The sequence below is a fragment of the Mercurialis annua genome, linkage group LG3 (assembly GCF_937616625.2).
Source record: "Mercurialis annua linkage group LG3, ddMerAnnu1.2, whole genome shotgun sequence".
NCBI classification, from domain to species: Eukaryota; Viridiplantae; Streptophyta; class Magnoliopsida; order Malpighiales; family Euphorbiaceae; genus Mercurialis; species Mercurialis annua.
This window is the reverse complement of record NC_065572.1, coordinates 73612189-73628207: the sequence shown is the minus strand read 5'-3', so window position 1 is coordinate 73628207 and position 16019 is coordinate 73612189. Positions and strand designations below refer to the sequence as shown.

Genomic DNA, 16019 nt, shown 5'->3' with positions numbered 1-16019 from the left:
TTTTTTAAGAGGATAAGCCTAAAAAAACTATTATCAAAAACAAAATTGGGTTTGTTTTGCATTAAGAACGTGCTTTTAATTAAAGCATTAACCAATTAAAAACATCCTCTTTTCATGCCCTAAAACTCCCATTGGACTCTAAACAATACACGGCAACACTTTCCTCCTAATTAAAATTAATCAAAACACTCTAATCTCAATTACACATTTTTTTTGTTTGCGTTTGAGTCATGTTTTCTTCAAAAATAGGTTTCATGGATTGTGTCCAAGTAAATAACTATGTATACAAACTTTGGCTGAAAATGAAACACTACTAAAACTGAAAATTTGTATATATAGCAAATTTTCTGTAATATGAATAATAATGAGAGCTTCGGCAATTAGCTCTACTAAAACAGATAATATGCTTACTCTGCCAAGTTACTAAATTAAAACACATAAACTGGAATCCTAAGCTTTGCTAGCATTAAATATTAAGAGTACAATTTGACCCTCTAAATTAAAATTATTAATTTATTGAATATTACATAACACGTAACATTGAAATTAATTCCCTAAAATTTTATTATTAATTATTAGAATTGTTATTTTATTGAATTATATATTAAGGGTTGATTGTAGTAGTATTTTTTTTTACTAACCATGTAATTCTATTATTTTTACAAAAATCTGATTATTTTAACAGTTTTTGCTGCTGTTTCCGCTGATATGGACGATATGATAATACACACGACATTTTATTTAATTAGAGTATGAACGATGTATTATCAATTCGGCACTTAATGTTATTAAATATATAAACTGGATAGTCTGTCAATGCCATGTGTATGTCATGCATTGTTTATGTCAACGTGAGTAATGAAAAAAAATGTTAGAGAAGGGTCTCTTTTGCCGTTTTTAATAACATTAGGTACTAATTTCAAATAAAAAACTTAAAATTCAAGCTAAATATGAAGATTCAAATGCTACATTTAGCCACAAATCATCTTGTTTTCAGTCAATTTTAACTACCCAATAGTACATTTTCATTTTTAACTGAAGTTTGAAAACAAGAAAGATGTTAGACCAATTCCACTATAGTTTTTTTAATAAAAGCTACAAAATATTTTTTATTATCTCCTGTGGCGCATGCAAAAGATTTAAAAATGGAGATCTTTTATACTTCATATCTATCAACTAAAGAAGATGAGAAAGTCAAAAGTTTAAAAGTTTAAATTCTTTTAATTTAAAAAAAAACATCAATCTTCTGTGAGCGATTAAGTTAAAAGATACTAAATCCAAATAAACAAACACAAAGTTCTTGATTCTTTAATCCACCTCCGCTGTAAAGCAAATACAAGCTCTCTTAGTCAAAACCAACCTCAGAAAACGACACCGTATCCGTGATTCTCCTCTGTCTTTTACACTCACAAACATCTGTAAATTTTGTTTCGATTCTTTTCATGTACACCACACCAAAATTTTGTCTATTTTTCTGTTTATATAAGGCCTTCACGTGTGCCGTATTATCGAACTATTCAAACCTTTTTACTGTCTGTGATTCGACTCTGCTTTGAAATGAGTGAATTTTGGTTTTATTCCAATTTCACGGAATTTTAGATTCTTTTTGTTCATTGTTTTATAATCACTCATTTCTTACCAATTTAGCCAATTTTAAGGTTCCTGTTCAGTTTCTTGAAACAATGGAGAAAAAACTTATGATGTTTCAGATATTAATATTGTTGTCTGTATCAATCCTGTGTCGTTTTAGTTTGAGTAAAGAGTGTACGAACATTCCTACTCAGCTTTCATCACATTCATTCAGATATGCGCTTCTGAAATCAGACAATGAGACTTTGAAGCAAGAAATGTACGGGCACTATCATCTGACACCAACTGATGAGTCAGTTTGGTCTGATTTGTTACCAAGAAAGATTCTGAAAGAGGAAAATGATGAGTTTGATTGGGCTATGACGTATAGGAAAATGAAGAGTCCGATTCGGACGTCTGGGAATTTTCTTAAGGAGGTTTCGTTGCATAATGTGAGGTTGAATCCGGATTCTTTTCATTGGAGGGCGCAGCTGACTAATTTGGAGTATTTGTTGATGTTGGATGAGGATAGCTTGGTGTGGAGCTTTCGGAAGACGGCGGATTTGGCTACTCGTGGCAAGCCTTACGGTGGCTGGGAGGATCCTGGCGTCGAGCTTCGCGGTCACTTTGTTGGTATGTTCAGTTTGATTATATAGAGTATTGATGTCGTTCTTGAATGTGTTTTGTAATTTTGATAAGAACTTCTAAATTTTGTAATTCGGTTTGAAAATCTGAGCCATCTGTGCTGATGTGGAATGTCGGAACAAAAATTGAAAGGTACGGTAAGATGGGTTCCGGGGTCCATAATGATTGGAATTGTAGAAAATATGAAAGCTCGTGTCTCGAGTTGCAAAAACGAAAAGTTTGTGTTGAAATTATAAAACGCGTTAAAGTTTGTGATTTTATTTGCGTTTAGGCCTAGTTTTGATTATTGTTTTATGCTGGAAATGGGTTCTGATGGAGTTGTGATTTTTGAAGGGCATTACTTGAGTGCAACGGCATTAATGTGGGCTAGTACTCATAATGAGACTCTTAGGAAGAAGATGTCTACTGTAGTTTCTGCTCTATCTGAATGTCAGGAGAAAATGGGGTCTGGTTACCTTTCAGCGTTTCCATCTGAACTATTTGATCGTTTCGAGGCTATAAAACCCGTATGGGCTCCATACTATACTATTCATAAGGTGAATATCAGTTTTAAACCTCTTTTAGATGATGAGCACAATGCAGTTTTTGTTTACAAGAGTTGACCTTTGTTGTTTTGGTTTTGACAGGTCTTGGCTGGCCTTTTGGATCAGTATATTTATGCAGACAATGATCAAGCTTTAAAAATGGTGAAATGGATGGTTGACTACTTTTATAACCGTGTTCGGAATGTTATAACGAAATACAGTGTGGAGAGACATTATCTGTCACTCAATGAAGAAACTGGAGGCATGAATGATGTGCTCTACAAGTTATTCAGCATTACAGTAAGAAATATGATTTCATTTCAGTAATTATGCCTTTCTATGTCAACTGTAATTATTTCTTACAAGTTTCATCAGTTAAATTTGCAATTTCCCAAGGACTATTGAATCCTGCATAAAATGCAGCATTCTGCAATATAATCTTGCTTCTTAATCTTTAAAGTCTTAGGCGATTCTGTCTTATGTTACTGTCTGCAGGGAGATCCGAAGCATTTAGTATTGGCTCACCTTTTCGACAAGCCCTGCTTCCTTGGCCTGCTTGCAGTGCAGGTACTTAAATCACAGCTGACAAATTAGTACTTAACGAATTCTGTTTTGCTCTTCATATTCATTTATCGAAGACGTTCCTTTTTTCGCTTGCAGGCTGATGACATTTCAGGTTTCCACGCCAACACGCATATCCCTATCGTTATTGGATCGCAACTACGATACGAAATCACTGGCGATCCACTCTATAGGGTATAATTTTGGATACAGATTATGAATCATCATAAGAAGAATTTTAACTTTTGAACAAATTCAGTAGTTTTGGTTACTAATGTAAATGTAATGGAGCAGGAAATAGGTACATTTTTCATGGACATTGTAAATTCATCTCACACGTATGCAACTGGAGGGACATCTGACTATGAGTTCTGGTCAGACCCAAAGCGGTTGGCTAGCACACTAAATGACCAGGCTGAAGAATCATGCACAACTTATAATATGCTGAAGGTTTCCCGTCACCTATTCAGATGGACGAAAGAAATAGCTTACGCAGATTACTACGAAAGAGCCTTGACAAATGGCGTATTAGGCATACAAAGAGGAAACGAACCTGGAGTGATGATTTACTTGCTTCCTCAACAACCCGGAGGCTCCAAAGCTAAGACTATCCATAGATGGGGTACACCATTTGACTCATTTTGGTGCTGCTATGGAACAGGAGTCGAATCATTTTCAAAGATGGGAGATTCCATATATTTTGAAGAAGAAACCCAAGTCCCGGCTCTTTACGTCATCCAATATATTTCGAGCTCTCTCAATTGGAAATTGGGAAAGATTGTACTTGATCAGAAAGTTGACCCTGTTGTCTCTTGGGATCCGAATCTTCGAGTGACTTACACTTTCAAACAAGTACAGCTTCTGATTCATGCTTTTAGCAACAGTGTTACTCTTTAGAAGTAATGGTTCTATTTCTAATACTGATTTTTGCAGGGGACAGGCCAATCATCTACTCTGAACTTACGTATACCGATTTGGACCCAGTCGAAAGATGCTAAAGCTACATTAAATGATCAAACTTTGACTGTACCACCACCAGGTAATTTTTTGATTAGTCCTGTTGAGTTTCTAATCTAAGGAGAAATTCAGGATTTAGACAATTTTGTGGCTCCAAGCAGGTAATTTCTTATCAGTCACAAGAAGTTGGAGCAGTGCTGACAAATTAGTCCTTCAGTTGCCCATGAGTTTAAGAACAGAGGCTATTAAAGGTACATTCATCAGAAATATTGTTAAGCTTGAAAAGTGAAAAATTAACCGAGTTATTTTGAACCCTGAACGCTATTCAGATGACAGGCCAGAGTATGCTTCGATTCAGGCCATACTTTATGGCCCTTATCTTCTCGCGGGACATAGCAGCGGTGACTGGGACATCAAGTTGGGATCAGCAAATTCTCTATCAGACTTGCTATCTCCAATTCCTTCCACTTATAACAACAATCTAGTATCATTTTCCCAAGAATCGGGAGGTTCAGTTTTCGCATTGACAAACTCGAACCAATCTCTTACAATGGAAACATCACCTTATTCCGGCACTGATGAATCTGTCCGTGCCACTTTCAGACTCATCCTGATAGACTCTCCTTCATCAGTATTACTAAACACGAAAGATGCTATTGGAAAAACCGTGATGCTGGAACCATTTGATCTCCCAGGAATGGTTTTAGTACAGCAAGGGAAAGATGTGAGCCTAGCAGTTGCAAACACAGATGAAGAGGACGGATCATCTTTTTTCCGGCTGGTTTCGGGATTGGATGGAAAACAAGGAAGTGTATCATTGGAGTCAGTAAGCAATGCGAATTGCTTTGTGTTTAGTGGCGTGAATTACAAGTCAGGAACAGGGCTGAAACTTAGCTGCAAGAATCTATCAGAAGGTGAATTTGATAAAGGAGCAAGCTTCGTAATTAGCAAGGGGAGAAGTCAATATCATCACCTCAGCTTTGTCACAGAAGGCGCGAAAAGGAATTTTCTTCTTTCGCCGTTATTTAACTTCAGAGATGAATCTTATACTATTTACTTTAACATTCAAGCTTAACAGACTCCAATCTTAGTGCAGCAAATAAATTATGATGGCAACAGTGAATAAATCAAGTCTGTTAATAGTTATACCAAGAAGGAAATTGCGAAAAAGACGAGATCAAGATTCAAGATCATAGTCCGGTTTTTAGAATTGTTAGTAATGTATATCATTAGTTATTCTTGTGTATCTTCTTAAGATAGATTCAGTATAGCTGATGCTGTTCTTTGTCAAGAAAAGAGTGTTTCAGCATTTCAAATCTGAAAAGAAATTGTATTGATCAGGAGAGCGCCTTACGGTTTGCAAATCTCATTAACACACAATCTTTAATCAATTTGTAGACATCAATGCTACCAGGAGACTTCTTGTTCAAGATCACAATTATTCCTATGAATCCAAATGAAGTAAACAGCAGCAGCAAAAGCCACTCTTCTAATTCTTGAGAAAAGATATTTGCCTGCTGAATATCTACACATCCAAGAATATACCGAAACAATTGCTTTGAATTGTTTTCGTTCTGCCATATCGGTTCTTGCCTGGAATTTGTTTTGTCATTGGTAGAGTTGCAACAATATTTATGTATTAGCAGGCATGGCTCGAGCTATCTTGACAGTTTGGGACATGCTTCCTTAAAGGTGTGGAACATGAACACATGGAAAGCTATGGTAGGTGCTTGTTTGTTTAGATCATCCTCTGCTAATGCAGAGCAAAATCATTATTTGTACTCCTGAATGATTTTAAAATTTAATGTACATGTATAATTTTTTTATACCTATATATATCCTACCATAACAAATCTTGTTTAGAGTTTTTATTATTTTTGAACTTTTTTATAGTCGTATTATCTCTAAAGAAAATAGAATATACGATATAATTGATAATTAAGTTTTAATAGTTTATCATTCTATAATCTTTTTTTTTTCAATTTCATTTGTAGTGAGAAAAAGATATAGAGAAATCTTTGAATATTTATTGAGGTTGGTTGAGGAATCAATGGTAAGTTTGTTCCTTTTCAGTTAATCATATTATAAATTTATGTAAATGTTTTTTTTTTGAATATTGTCAATTTTACATAAATTTTAGTGGAAGGGGAATAAATATGAAAAATAATAGCAAGGATGAAGAAAAAGCAAACCGCGTAAGTGTTCCGCGGTTTGCTTTGCGGTCTGGCTTACGTGGCTCCTCGCTGGACAAAGCAAACCGCGTAAGTGTTCCGCGGTTTGCTTTGCCTATGCGGCTCCTCCCTGACTGGCCAGCGAGGAGCCACGTAAGCCAGACCGCGGAACAGTTCCGCGGTTTACACACTAAACGAAAATTTATTATATTTTTGGGGTAATTTGAGAAATAATTAGCAAATGAGACACACAAGTGTCATTAACCCAAAGAAAAAGGTTGTTGAGAAACAATAAAAAAATTGATTTTTTGTAAATTTCGCTAAAAACAAAAATTAATCAACAATACATGATGAAATTTGCAGCAATTTTTATGTTTTTTTTAGTTTATAATTGTTTGCTATCATTTTGCTGTTACTTTTTAACTGCATAAATAAATCATATGACAAAACAAAACTAGAGAACATAAAAGTGAGAGTAGAAAAAAAATTATGCAAAACAAGCAAGCCTAGTTGAGTTAAATAAACGATCGCTTTCAATTTAGAGATATATGTACGTATGAAATTGATAACTAAAAGTTATATGTACGAAATTGATAAATAAATCAATTAGATGCATTCTGTTAATGGGAATATTTATAAAATTTAAAGATAAATGGTCATAAACCAATATATAAACATTATTTAATATTCATAAACAAAAATATTATTCAACATTGTTATTATGCTATAGAAAATAATAGTATATTAAATATTTTAAAAAGTCGTACCTTTTCTGACGAGTTTAATTATCAAACTTCCTAAAATTATTAATTTTTACCAAATTTTAATAATACATTTTATATTAAGCTGTTAATTTATTTATTTTTATCAAATAAAAATCAAATTTTTTATAGTATTTACAAATCTAACTAAAACTAATCTTTTTTTTTGATAATAAAACTAATCTTTTTTATTTTAAAAAACTTATCAAAATCAAAATATAGTTAACGAAATGGTCATAAGTATTTCTTTTAAAAGTGTAAATGATTGACTAAAATTGAAACTTATTCTCTCCGATATATAATATTTGTCGCATTTGAGAATTTTTTTTTTATTTATAATATTTGTCACTTTAGAATGTTAAGAGAGTATTAATTGTTATTTTTCCATATTTGCCCTCCACTAATTTATTGAAAAAATATAATAAATAAATAAAAATAGTAGTTATAAATATAAACAGGTTTCAATATAGAGTTAATTTAGTAAAAGTGTTCATTAATTAAAACATGTTAATTGTTTTTTTAAATTTTTGTGTCAAATCCAAATACGATCGGAGGGAGTACTTTTAAGAGAAAATGACAAGTATGGGCCAATACCGGGCCTTTCTTTCATTTTTGCTAAGGGTGCCCAATCCTTTCAGCTATGCTAACTTTTCTTTTACATTAAATGTCACTAAACGGTAAAATATTACATTTCATACGCACTCCATCCCTGCCCTACACCTGTCCTCTCTGATTCAGTTTTCTTTTACCTTTCTCTTCTATTTCGTGTCACTGATAACCGCTATTGTTAAGCATTTTATTTGAAATTTCTTTCAACTTCCACGTTCCTTGCGACAGCTTCCTTATCTACCCATTAAACCCTATTTTCCGCTCCATTTATTTCTCTGTAACTGTTTTTTCTTTTAAAAAAAATCACATTTATATACCATTATATATAGTACAATGGTTGTCTCTACTACTAGATCAACCCCAACCTCTGATAAGGAAAAAACTAAAATACCTAGGATAATGAAACTCAAAATTGTGAAGAAAACCAGTTCAACTGGTGATGGTGGTGTCAAAGCAGAAATGGTGGGTTCTAAGAAGAAGGGTAAGGCTCTAGGGACTGGTCCTTCAAAAAAAAGAAAACTGGAGTTTGATACTGTGAAGGAGGATAAGGGAGTTGTTATTGTGGAGCCTAGTCTTATTGTGAAGGTAATTTTACAATTACTTTTTGTTGTAAGCAGTGATTTATTTTTATTCTTGGATATTCTATATTATATATGTTTTATGTATCATTTATTTTTATATTATTTTTTGTACGTATTGTTTATATATTTGATATCCAGATTTGTATTTTTTGTTTTTGTAGATGCAATATATCTCATGTGTGTATTTTTTATGTATCTGATACTTAGATCGGCTATATGTTATATTGTTTTTGTAGGGTTTAAATGTGTTTTATGTTTTTATATGTAGATATATGTAACAGATTTGCATGTGTTATGTATCTTTTATGTATCTTGCAATGTTTTTGTGATATTGTGTTATGATTTTTTAATATTTTAATTTTCTGTATTTCCTTTGTATTTATGTACTGTTATAATAATGTTGGTTCTGTTTTTTAACTTGCAGAATTGGGATTATTGGCTTCTTGATGAGCAGCGTTACAGTTGTCGGGTGACTATGGGCACAAAGTTTAAAGTTATTGAGGATATCAAGAAAAGTCTATCTGCCCGGCAATTGGAACTTCTTGGTGAGACTTTTCTTGGTCATTTTTCTGGAATTAAAACCAATCCTCAATCAGCCACAATTGCTTCATTCCATTTTGATGCGTGAGATGAAGCACCCAAATACTTCCGAGCTTTGGGTAAAGATTTCTGGTTATAAGTTGAGGTTTAGTATCGAGGAGTTCGCTGTCGTTAGTGGGTTAAAGTGTGTGGGCGAGTGTAACACCCTTTCATTTTCAACTTCTGAAAATACTCTGATCCAAACGTACTTTCCTAACTGTGAGATTACTAGAGATGGTTTGGGTTTTTTAATACTGAGTAAGGCATTTAAGACTGATGAAGATGCTGTGAAGTTGGCTGTGATATACATGTATGAGTGTTTTTTGTGTTCTAATGAATCAACATATCAACATGTCAGTCGGTTTTTACTGGATATGGTGGATCGTGGTGATTATAATTCGTTTCCTTGGGGAATATTGGTGTTTCGTGCTACTATTTGCGATATGAAGAACCGAGCTGCTGCAAAGAAGATTCTTCAATTTTACAGGCTTAATGGCTTTTCGTTGGCGTTGCAATTGTGGTTTTATGAAGTTTGTCCATATGCGACCAACAAAATATGCCTGTTAGATGAATCTGCTCCTTCTGTTCCGCGAATGTTGAAGTGGTACAATGTTGATATGAAATTAAAGAAGAAGTACTTAAATGAAACTTTCTATTGCCAATCACGGGAACAGGTATGATTTATGGAGTTGTATATGATTTATTTTATTTATGTATCTTTTATGTATATTAAATGAATCTGTACTAAATTATTTTTTCCTGTCTGTAGTTGCAATTGAAGAATATTACTCCTACGCTTGAAGAGAAATCTACTCTGATGCTAACTGGTTTTTTCCAGTCTGGGAAGAAAAAACTTGTTGAAGATGTTGAAGATTCAAGTGATGATGAGCAAATTCTAGGCGATTTCATTAAACTGAAGAAGGGCGAATCGTCAAAGCAAAAAAAGAGTTTTGATATACTGAAGAATCGATTGGATTTGATTGCTTCCAGCCAGGAAAAAACTTTTTCATGCATTCAAAAGCAACTGAATTGTGTGATTGATTCAATTGATTGGAAAACGTTTAGCCATTGATCAACATTTTTCGGTTCGTTATTTAGTTTTTTTTATTTTTTTAATTGTTTTGCTGTACTTTTGAAACTCATATTTTTAATGTTTTTTTTAGTTTGCTGGTGATGTTGATCTAAATGATGCTACAAATGTTAATGTCAAAGATGGCTATGTGAAAGTTGGCGAAGAGGTTCGTGAATTTGTAAGTTCTATATATTATTTTGCATTCTTAAATATTTTAAAAATTGAATTTTCTATTTTTAATATTTTTCAGAATGAAGAAGAAGTTTTTAATAGAACTACGGCTGCTGCTAAGAAGCAATTTGTCGATGATCTATTTACTGAGATGCAGGTGATATACTAATATATATTGTAAATTTTATGTATCTTTTATGTATATATATATATATATAGTTATAAAATCATTTTCCTTTTGATTTGCTAAGGATGTTGAGGATGCTGCTATGCATGCTGATGTATCTGGTCATGATGCTTCTGTGCCTGACCTGAACTTTTCTAAGGTATTTGAATTTTTAATAGTTTTTTGTTACTGAATTGAGTTTTTTGATGTTTTATTTTAATTTTTTTAAATATTTTAAATTGCGTTAAGGTTCAAGATAATGCTGCCAATAATGACGATGCTGCCAATAATGACGATGCTGCCAATAATGACGATGCTGCCAATAATGACGATGATGTTAATAATGATAATTCTGGACCTGCGTTGACTGAAATTGAGGTAATGTATCATTCTGTTTTTCTGTATGTTATATGTATCTTTTATGTATCTCAAACTTTTGATGTTTTGGAATATTTAAAACAGAGTGATGGTATTGTAAGGGACTTATCCATGGGTGATAAGCAAGACACTGAGGAGAATGAATATGGTGGAGCTGGTTTGGAGGGTAATGTTAATGAGAATGTTGTTGGGAATAGAAGAGAAGTTGATGATGATGGTGGGGCTGGTCTTAGTGTTTTTCCTGCGAGTGATACTCTTCCAAATTTATCTGAGGTATGTATCTGCTATATCTACTTTATGTATCTTGTTTTGTTGTCTTAATAATTTTTTGTTTTTATTTCTCATGTAGCTTGTTTTTGAGAAGGATAAGGGTGGTAGTTCTTCTCATATTGTGGCTGATGACATTACACCACAAGATACAAAGAGGATTGTGAGGCCAAGTCGTTTGGTACAATCTCCTTTTCTTGCCCAATTTAGTTCTGGAGATAGTGAAGTTAAGGATGTTGGAGAATGTTTTGTTGTGAGTAAGCTGTTTGTTTTTGATAAAAACATTGGGGATCTACTTATGTCTGCTCAATTGGTGGAGTACGAAAAATGGATTAATTGTGGAAAATTGAAGATTGCTAAAGCGAAAGAGTAAGTATTTTTTAGAATTTGGTATGTATACTTTATGTTTTCTGTAATTATATAACTTTATTTTATATTGTTATGTAGAGGAAGGTATTACAAGGAAGTTGTGAGCAAAGTTGATCCGCCCTTTGATTTTGGTGTTGGTGAAGTTAGTACGAAAGATTGGTTTCACATACTTCATTTCGGGAATATGCCTCTGGAAGATTTGGTATGTTTTAAAACTTTTATTAAATTGTAACAGTTGTGATTCATTTTTGATACATTTTTTTTACATATGTGATACATATATTTGACTTTTATTATATATCTATTTTTTGATTGAAGCATATGGATGTGCTGTTTTATTACTTGAGGAAAAAAAGGAAGTATGACCAGAGTTTGACAATGAAGTTTACAACAACGGACACTTTATTTGACCAAAATTTTCAATCATTTGCAAAGGTCTTTGTGGAAGGTGTATTTGACAAAGGTCTTCTGTCTCCTGACCATATTATTGCTCAGTACATGAAAGGGTATTATATGCGTGCAAATACTGCTTGGAAGGACTGCGAGTGTATATTTACTCCTTATCATGTAGCAGACAACGATCATTGGGTGCTTCTAGTGTTGAATTTGAGTTTGAGGAGGTTGACTGTTTATAACTCTATGCGTACAGCTCCTAGTACAGCGTCAGCCAAGAAGATTGCTAGTCTTTATTCAACTATCCTCCCTTATTTCCTGATCATGTCTGATGTCTTCAGTCTCAATCCATATTGTGATATGCATTCACCATTCTACACTGCGCAAGGGCTTACGGATCCAATTGAATTGATATTTGAAGACAAGTTGCCGCATCAAGAGTTCAGGTAAGTATTTATTTGTTTTTATTATGTTTTACGTTATTCAAATTTATTTACATATGTTTTTTTACTGTTTTAATGTAGTGACTGTGGAGTTTTTGCTTATTCCTTTGCTGAATACATTGCCTATGGGAGGGAGAATGATATTGCGAAAGGTTTCAATGTGAATGACCAGCGTCGTCGTTTATCATTTGCTTTGTATAAGTATGGTATGTGGAAGACTGAGAACAATGTGGTCAGCTCATCAGAGGCTTGTACACTGAAGCAAAGAGGAAGAGCAAAGGGCAAGAAGCATGCTTATAGAGGCAATAGGGGAAAGTGATTTGTAGGAAAGAAACTGATGTAGTTCTTTTTATGTTTTTTATTTTAAGATTAAACGTTGTTGTTCACGATACAATTTATGGATTTGATTTGTAGTTGATGGTTTTTTAAGCAAACATCTTGAATTTCCTTTTGAGTCGTTGTTATATTGTTTTTTCTTCAATATTCTGTCTCGTTTTATTTAAATATGTCAATGTTATTTCAAATTTTATTTATAAGTCTGTGTTAGTTATATATCTGTGACGTGTCATATATGTATCTGTTGTAGCAAATATTTTTTGATTTTTTTTTGTATAGGATATGTATAGGAAATGTATCTGCTATGTATCTGTCATGTTGGTATTTTTTATAATTTGAAACCGAAAAAAGAGCAAAACATATGAGCAGAATAAAAACTATTGAATATTTAAAACAAGTTTTTGTTGACTACATGCTGTATTTTGATTCTTTTCGGCGCGTTTCTACAAGTTTTTCGATTGTGTCCTTTTTTTCCACATCTAGTACACTTTGTATTCTTGTTATTTTCCCATTTAGATGTATACCTTTGCTTTTTTGGCCTTCCGCTTTTTGTCTTGTGTAGCGGCGGTAATACAATCATGTCTTGTACTTCTTGTGGTATAACCCACTGATCTTGTTTTTCCATTGGAAATACCGTCTCACTATATGTTGCTAGCATAGCTTCTTTCATGTAGTATTTTGAACAAAACTGATACGGATCCCGGTTCATTTCATTGAGAATTACGACTGCATGTTGGCATGGTATTTCATCAGTTTCAAATCTTTTGCAAGTGCATGTCCTTTTCTTCATGTCTACTGTGTATTTGTCGCCATTACTCATCACTGTGAACATTTCATTTGTAGTTGGCTTTATCTGTGGAAAAGGTTATAAAGACATTAGGTTTACATACATATGCAATACATTTCTGATACAGGTTTTTCTATTAATATGTAGATACACAGCAGCACAGGTTTTTGATTTTTGTGCCAATAAGAAGTATGTAATCAGTATTTATACAGTTATGATACATAATTGATACTTAAAGTATAATATTTTAGAAAAAAATTAGATTTTCATACCTGCAACTTGAGTGAATTCACATAGTTTCTTGCTAGCACATCTTCATGTTTTTTCATCATCCTTGTAATAGTGTTGAGGGCAATGTTTCTATGTTTATAGGAGTATTCTTGTTGGAGATCATGTAAGTGCATAAGGAGCGTTGCAACTGGCAGCTCTCTTGCATGAACTAGTGCGGCATTTAATGACTTGGCTGGGTTAGACGTCATTGTCTTATACCTGTTGTTCTCAGCGTAGAACCTCGACCATCTTTTGTTACCGATACCTTCAAGATACGGCCTGATTCGTGCATCTAGTTCATCTAGTTCCTTCATGTGATAATTGAAGTCGTTCTCCGTGTATGCTTTTGCTGCTGCAAAGAATGGCTCTTTAATATTTTTTGCATTTTTCTTGAAATTCATCTTGATGTTATTCAGAAGGTGAAACATGCAAACACAATGTTGAGCCTCTAGATAAACCTTCGCTGCAGCTTTATCAATGCTCAGATGCCTATCTGATACAATACACATACCTTCTCTCCAGCCAAATGCATTTCTTATTTGTGTGAAAAAATACTCCCACGATTTGTCATTTTCTGAATCTACAATAGCAAAAGCTAAAGGAAAAAGCTTTCCTGCAGCATCTTGGGCTGTTGCAACTAGAAGGGTGCCGCCATATGCCGCTTTCAAGAACGTTCCGTCAACAATCATAATGGGGCTGCAGTGCTGCCATCCTTTAATTGCGGCATTTAAAGCAGTAAAAGCATATAAAAAGCAATCGTCTTCTGATACCTCGATGTCTATTAATGTTCCTGGATTTGTCGTTGCTTGCATATATAGAAACGTTGGTAGGAACTTGTAAGATTCTGATGGCTTGCCCCGTAGCATTTCGAATGCCTTTTCTCTTGATCTATAAGCCATCATATAGCTGATCTTGACCCCATCGATCATCTCTAAATCATTTTTGATATCTGTAGGTGTGTATTTTGATTTAACATTAAGAAATTTATGCTTGATGGATTCAGCAATGTGCGATGATGAAGCTTGCCTTTGACTGTTAAATCTTGTATCGACAGGACATGTGTGTTTCATGTTCAGATTCCGAATGATGAACAAATTTGTTTTTCCACTGCTTGAAGCTTTCAGATACCAATTGCATGTGTCATTGATACACCTGAGTAGAAGCTGTCTTTGACATGATTTTAGTGTCCTTTGTTGATAGTGATGACGGATTGCATGAAATCTCATGTATGTTTGTAGAACTGCCTTGTTTTTGAAAGATTGACCAACCTTCAATTCAATTTCTTGTACTGGATCACTCACTATTTGTACATCCTTGTCCTCTGTGTCTATTTCTTTTTCCTTGATGTTGCTGGTTTCAACACTGTCCTTTGCAAGAAGAGTAGCATACTTTCTTATTTTTGAGTAAGTATCGCAGCTGTATGCTATCTGTTTATCGGAGATGTATCTGTGTCCATTTCTGTAACAGAATGATTGTTAGTGTAATTTGAATATGAAATACCTATGGAAATACTTTTTGAACTCTGTTGGTGAGCTTGTATCAGTAATGTATCACTATGAACAACTATGGAAAGAGGGTACATGGTGAAGTCTTTCTCATTTTTCTTGATTTCCATGTAAAACTTGAAGCTCGAATCATCAACAATCTTTAATGGTGGATATTGAACCTTAACTTGATACTTGATATCAATTTTTTGTTCTTGTAGGTTCAATTTCAGCTCATTATATATTGATTCCAGTAGTTTTAAATATGTTGTATCTTGTTATATCATCATTCCAACAACTTCAAAATCTATATATTTGTTTTCAATCCATTGCCCACTGTGTTGAAGCATTACAAGTACAGATTCCATCTGCATACGTTTGAGATTCAAATCCATTAGTTATATGATCTATAGTTTATTAATAATTTAAATATTTAAAAAATTTAAAAAATTACATCTAAATACATATGAGATACAAAACAGTAGGTTATTTGTATAATTTAAATATTAAAAAGATTGTGAGATCTTACTTGATTTTGAGCTCTGCAATTTTCTTGTTCTTCAACAATGGTGATTTAGTTTGAAGAAGATGGTGAATCTGTTAGTTATGTAATATGTATATTTTATTTTAGGAGTTTTAAACAATAAGGAAACAAAATCAGCGTGTTTTCTGTTATTTTGATTTGTGAGAATCAAATCTGCAGTTTGTTAGCATTTGGTATAGGTGGCGCGCATCAATTGGCTGAGCAAGGGAATATGCGCGTGATTTTCTAGCCTTCTCTCCTTGCAACGTGTCAGCTTCTCTATGGAGTATGTATTTGATGTAATTTCTTAGATTTTGTATGTGTTGATGTAATTTTTTACCTGTTTATGTAATGTTGTTATTTGCTTCCTTTTTTTGTATACTTTTGTCATTTTCTCTACTTT

General features: G+C 33.4%; 4 protein-coding genes across 4 annotated transcripts; 3 read left to right on the top strand and 1 right to left on the bottom strand.

Moving 5' to 3' along the window:
* The first annotated feature begins 1236 nt into the window (after positions 1–1236).
* On the top strand, positions 1237–5647 carry LOC126674230 (uncharacterized). The gene is made up of 9 exons (XM_050368648.2): positions 1237–2202; positions 2548–2750; positions 2841–3038; positions 3234–3305; positions 3399–3494; positions 3594–4151; positions 4233–4338; positions 4418–4507; positions 4586–5647. Exons 1-9 carry the CDS (start codon positions 1683–1685, stop codon positions 5329–5331), a joined length of 2589 nt encoding a protein of 862 aa, XP_050224605.1. The 5' UTR covers positions 1237–1682; the 3' UTR covers positions 5332–5647.
* Positions 5648–7789: 2142 nt separating this feature from the next.
* On the top strand, positions 7790–9006 carry LOC126672983 (uncharacterized). Its single transcript, XM_050366928.2, has 2 exons — positions 7790–8382; positions 8803–9006. Exons 1-2 carry the CDS (start codon positions 8131–8133, stop codon positions 9004–9006), a joined length of 456 nt encoding a protein of 151 aa, XP_050222885.1. The 5' UTR covers positions 7790–8130.
* A 1-nt stretch (position 9007) lies between these two features.
* LOC126672982 (uncharacterized) lies at positions 9008–12670 on the top strand. Its single transcript, XM_056105104.1, has 12 exons — positions 9008–9631; positions 9727–9904; positions 10023–10042; positions 10121–10195; positions 10280–10357; positions 10616–10663; positions 10718–10744; positions 10829–11017; positions 11094–11380; positions 11459–11582; positions 11699–12219; positions 12298–12670. The coding sequence occupies exons 1-12, from the start codon at positions 9008–9010 to the stop codon at positions 12533–12535; spliced, it is 2409 nt and encodes an 802-aa protein (XP_055961079.1). The 3' UTR covers positions 12536–12670.
* A 270-nt stretch (positions 12671–12940) lies between these two features.
* Positions 12941–15461, bottom strand: LOC126672981 (protein FAR1-RELATED SEQUENCE 4-like). The gene is made up of 4 exons (XM_050366926.1): positions 15431–15461; positions 15190–15367; positions 13612–15067; positions 12941–13405 (listed from the first exon to the last, which is right to left on the bottom strand). Exons 1-4 carry the CDS (start codon positions 15459–15461, stop codon positions 12941–12943), a joined length of 2130 nt encoding a protein of 709 aa, XP_050222883.1.
* Positions 15462–16019: the final 558 nt, after the last annotated feature.

Bases quoted from the DNA above. Each gene is read 5' to 3' on its own strand.
- LOC126674230 (XM_050368648.2), top strand. From the start codon at position 1,683: ATGGAGAAAAAACTTATGATGTTTCAGATATTAATATTGTTGTCTGTA. The intron at 2,751-2,840 runs GTGAATATCAGT...TGGTTTTGACAG, and splicing joins CATACTATACTATTCATAAG to GTCTTGGCTGGCCTTTTGGA. The intron at 4,152-4,232 runs GTACAGCTTCTG...TGATTTTTGCAG, and splicing joins TGACTTACACTTTCAAACAA to GGGACAGGCCAATCATCTAC.
- LOC126672983 (XM_050366928.2), top strand. From the start codon at position 8,131: ATGGTTGTCTCTACTACTAGATCAACCCCAACCTCTGATAAGGAAAAA. The intron at 8,383-8,802 runs GTAATTTTACAA...TTTAACTTGCAG, and splicing joins AGCCTAGTCTTATTGTGAAG to AATTGGGATTATTGGCTTCT.
- LOC126672982 (XM_056105104.1), top strand. From the start codon at position 9,008: ATGAAGCACCCAAATACTTCCGAGCTTTGGGTAAAGATTTCTGGTTAT. The intron at 10,358-10,615 runs GTGATATACTAA...AATTGCGTTAAG, and splicing joins ATCTATTTACTGAGATGCAG to GTTCAAGATAATGCTGCCAA. The intron at 10,664-10,717 runs GCTGCCAATAAT...AATAATGATAAT, and splicing joins ATGCTGCCAATAATGACGAT to TCTGGACCTGCGTTGACTGA.
- LOC126672981 (XM_050366926.1), bottom strand. From the start codon at position 15,461: ATGGAATCTGTACTTGTAATGCTTCAACACA. The intron at 15,368-15,430 runs GTGGGCAATGGA...TGATATAACAAG, and splicing joins ACTTGTAATGCTTCAACACA to ATACAACATATTTAAAACTA. The intron at 15,068-15,189 runs GTACCCTCTTTC...ATTCTGTTACAG, and splicing joins AATGAGAAAGACTTCACCAT to AAATGGACACAGATACATCT.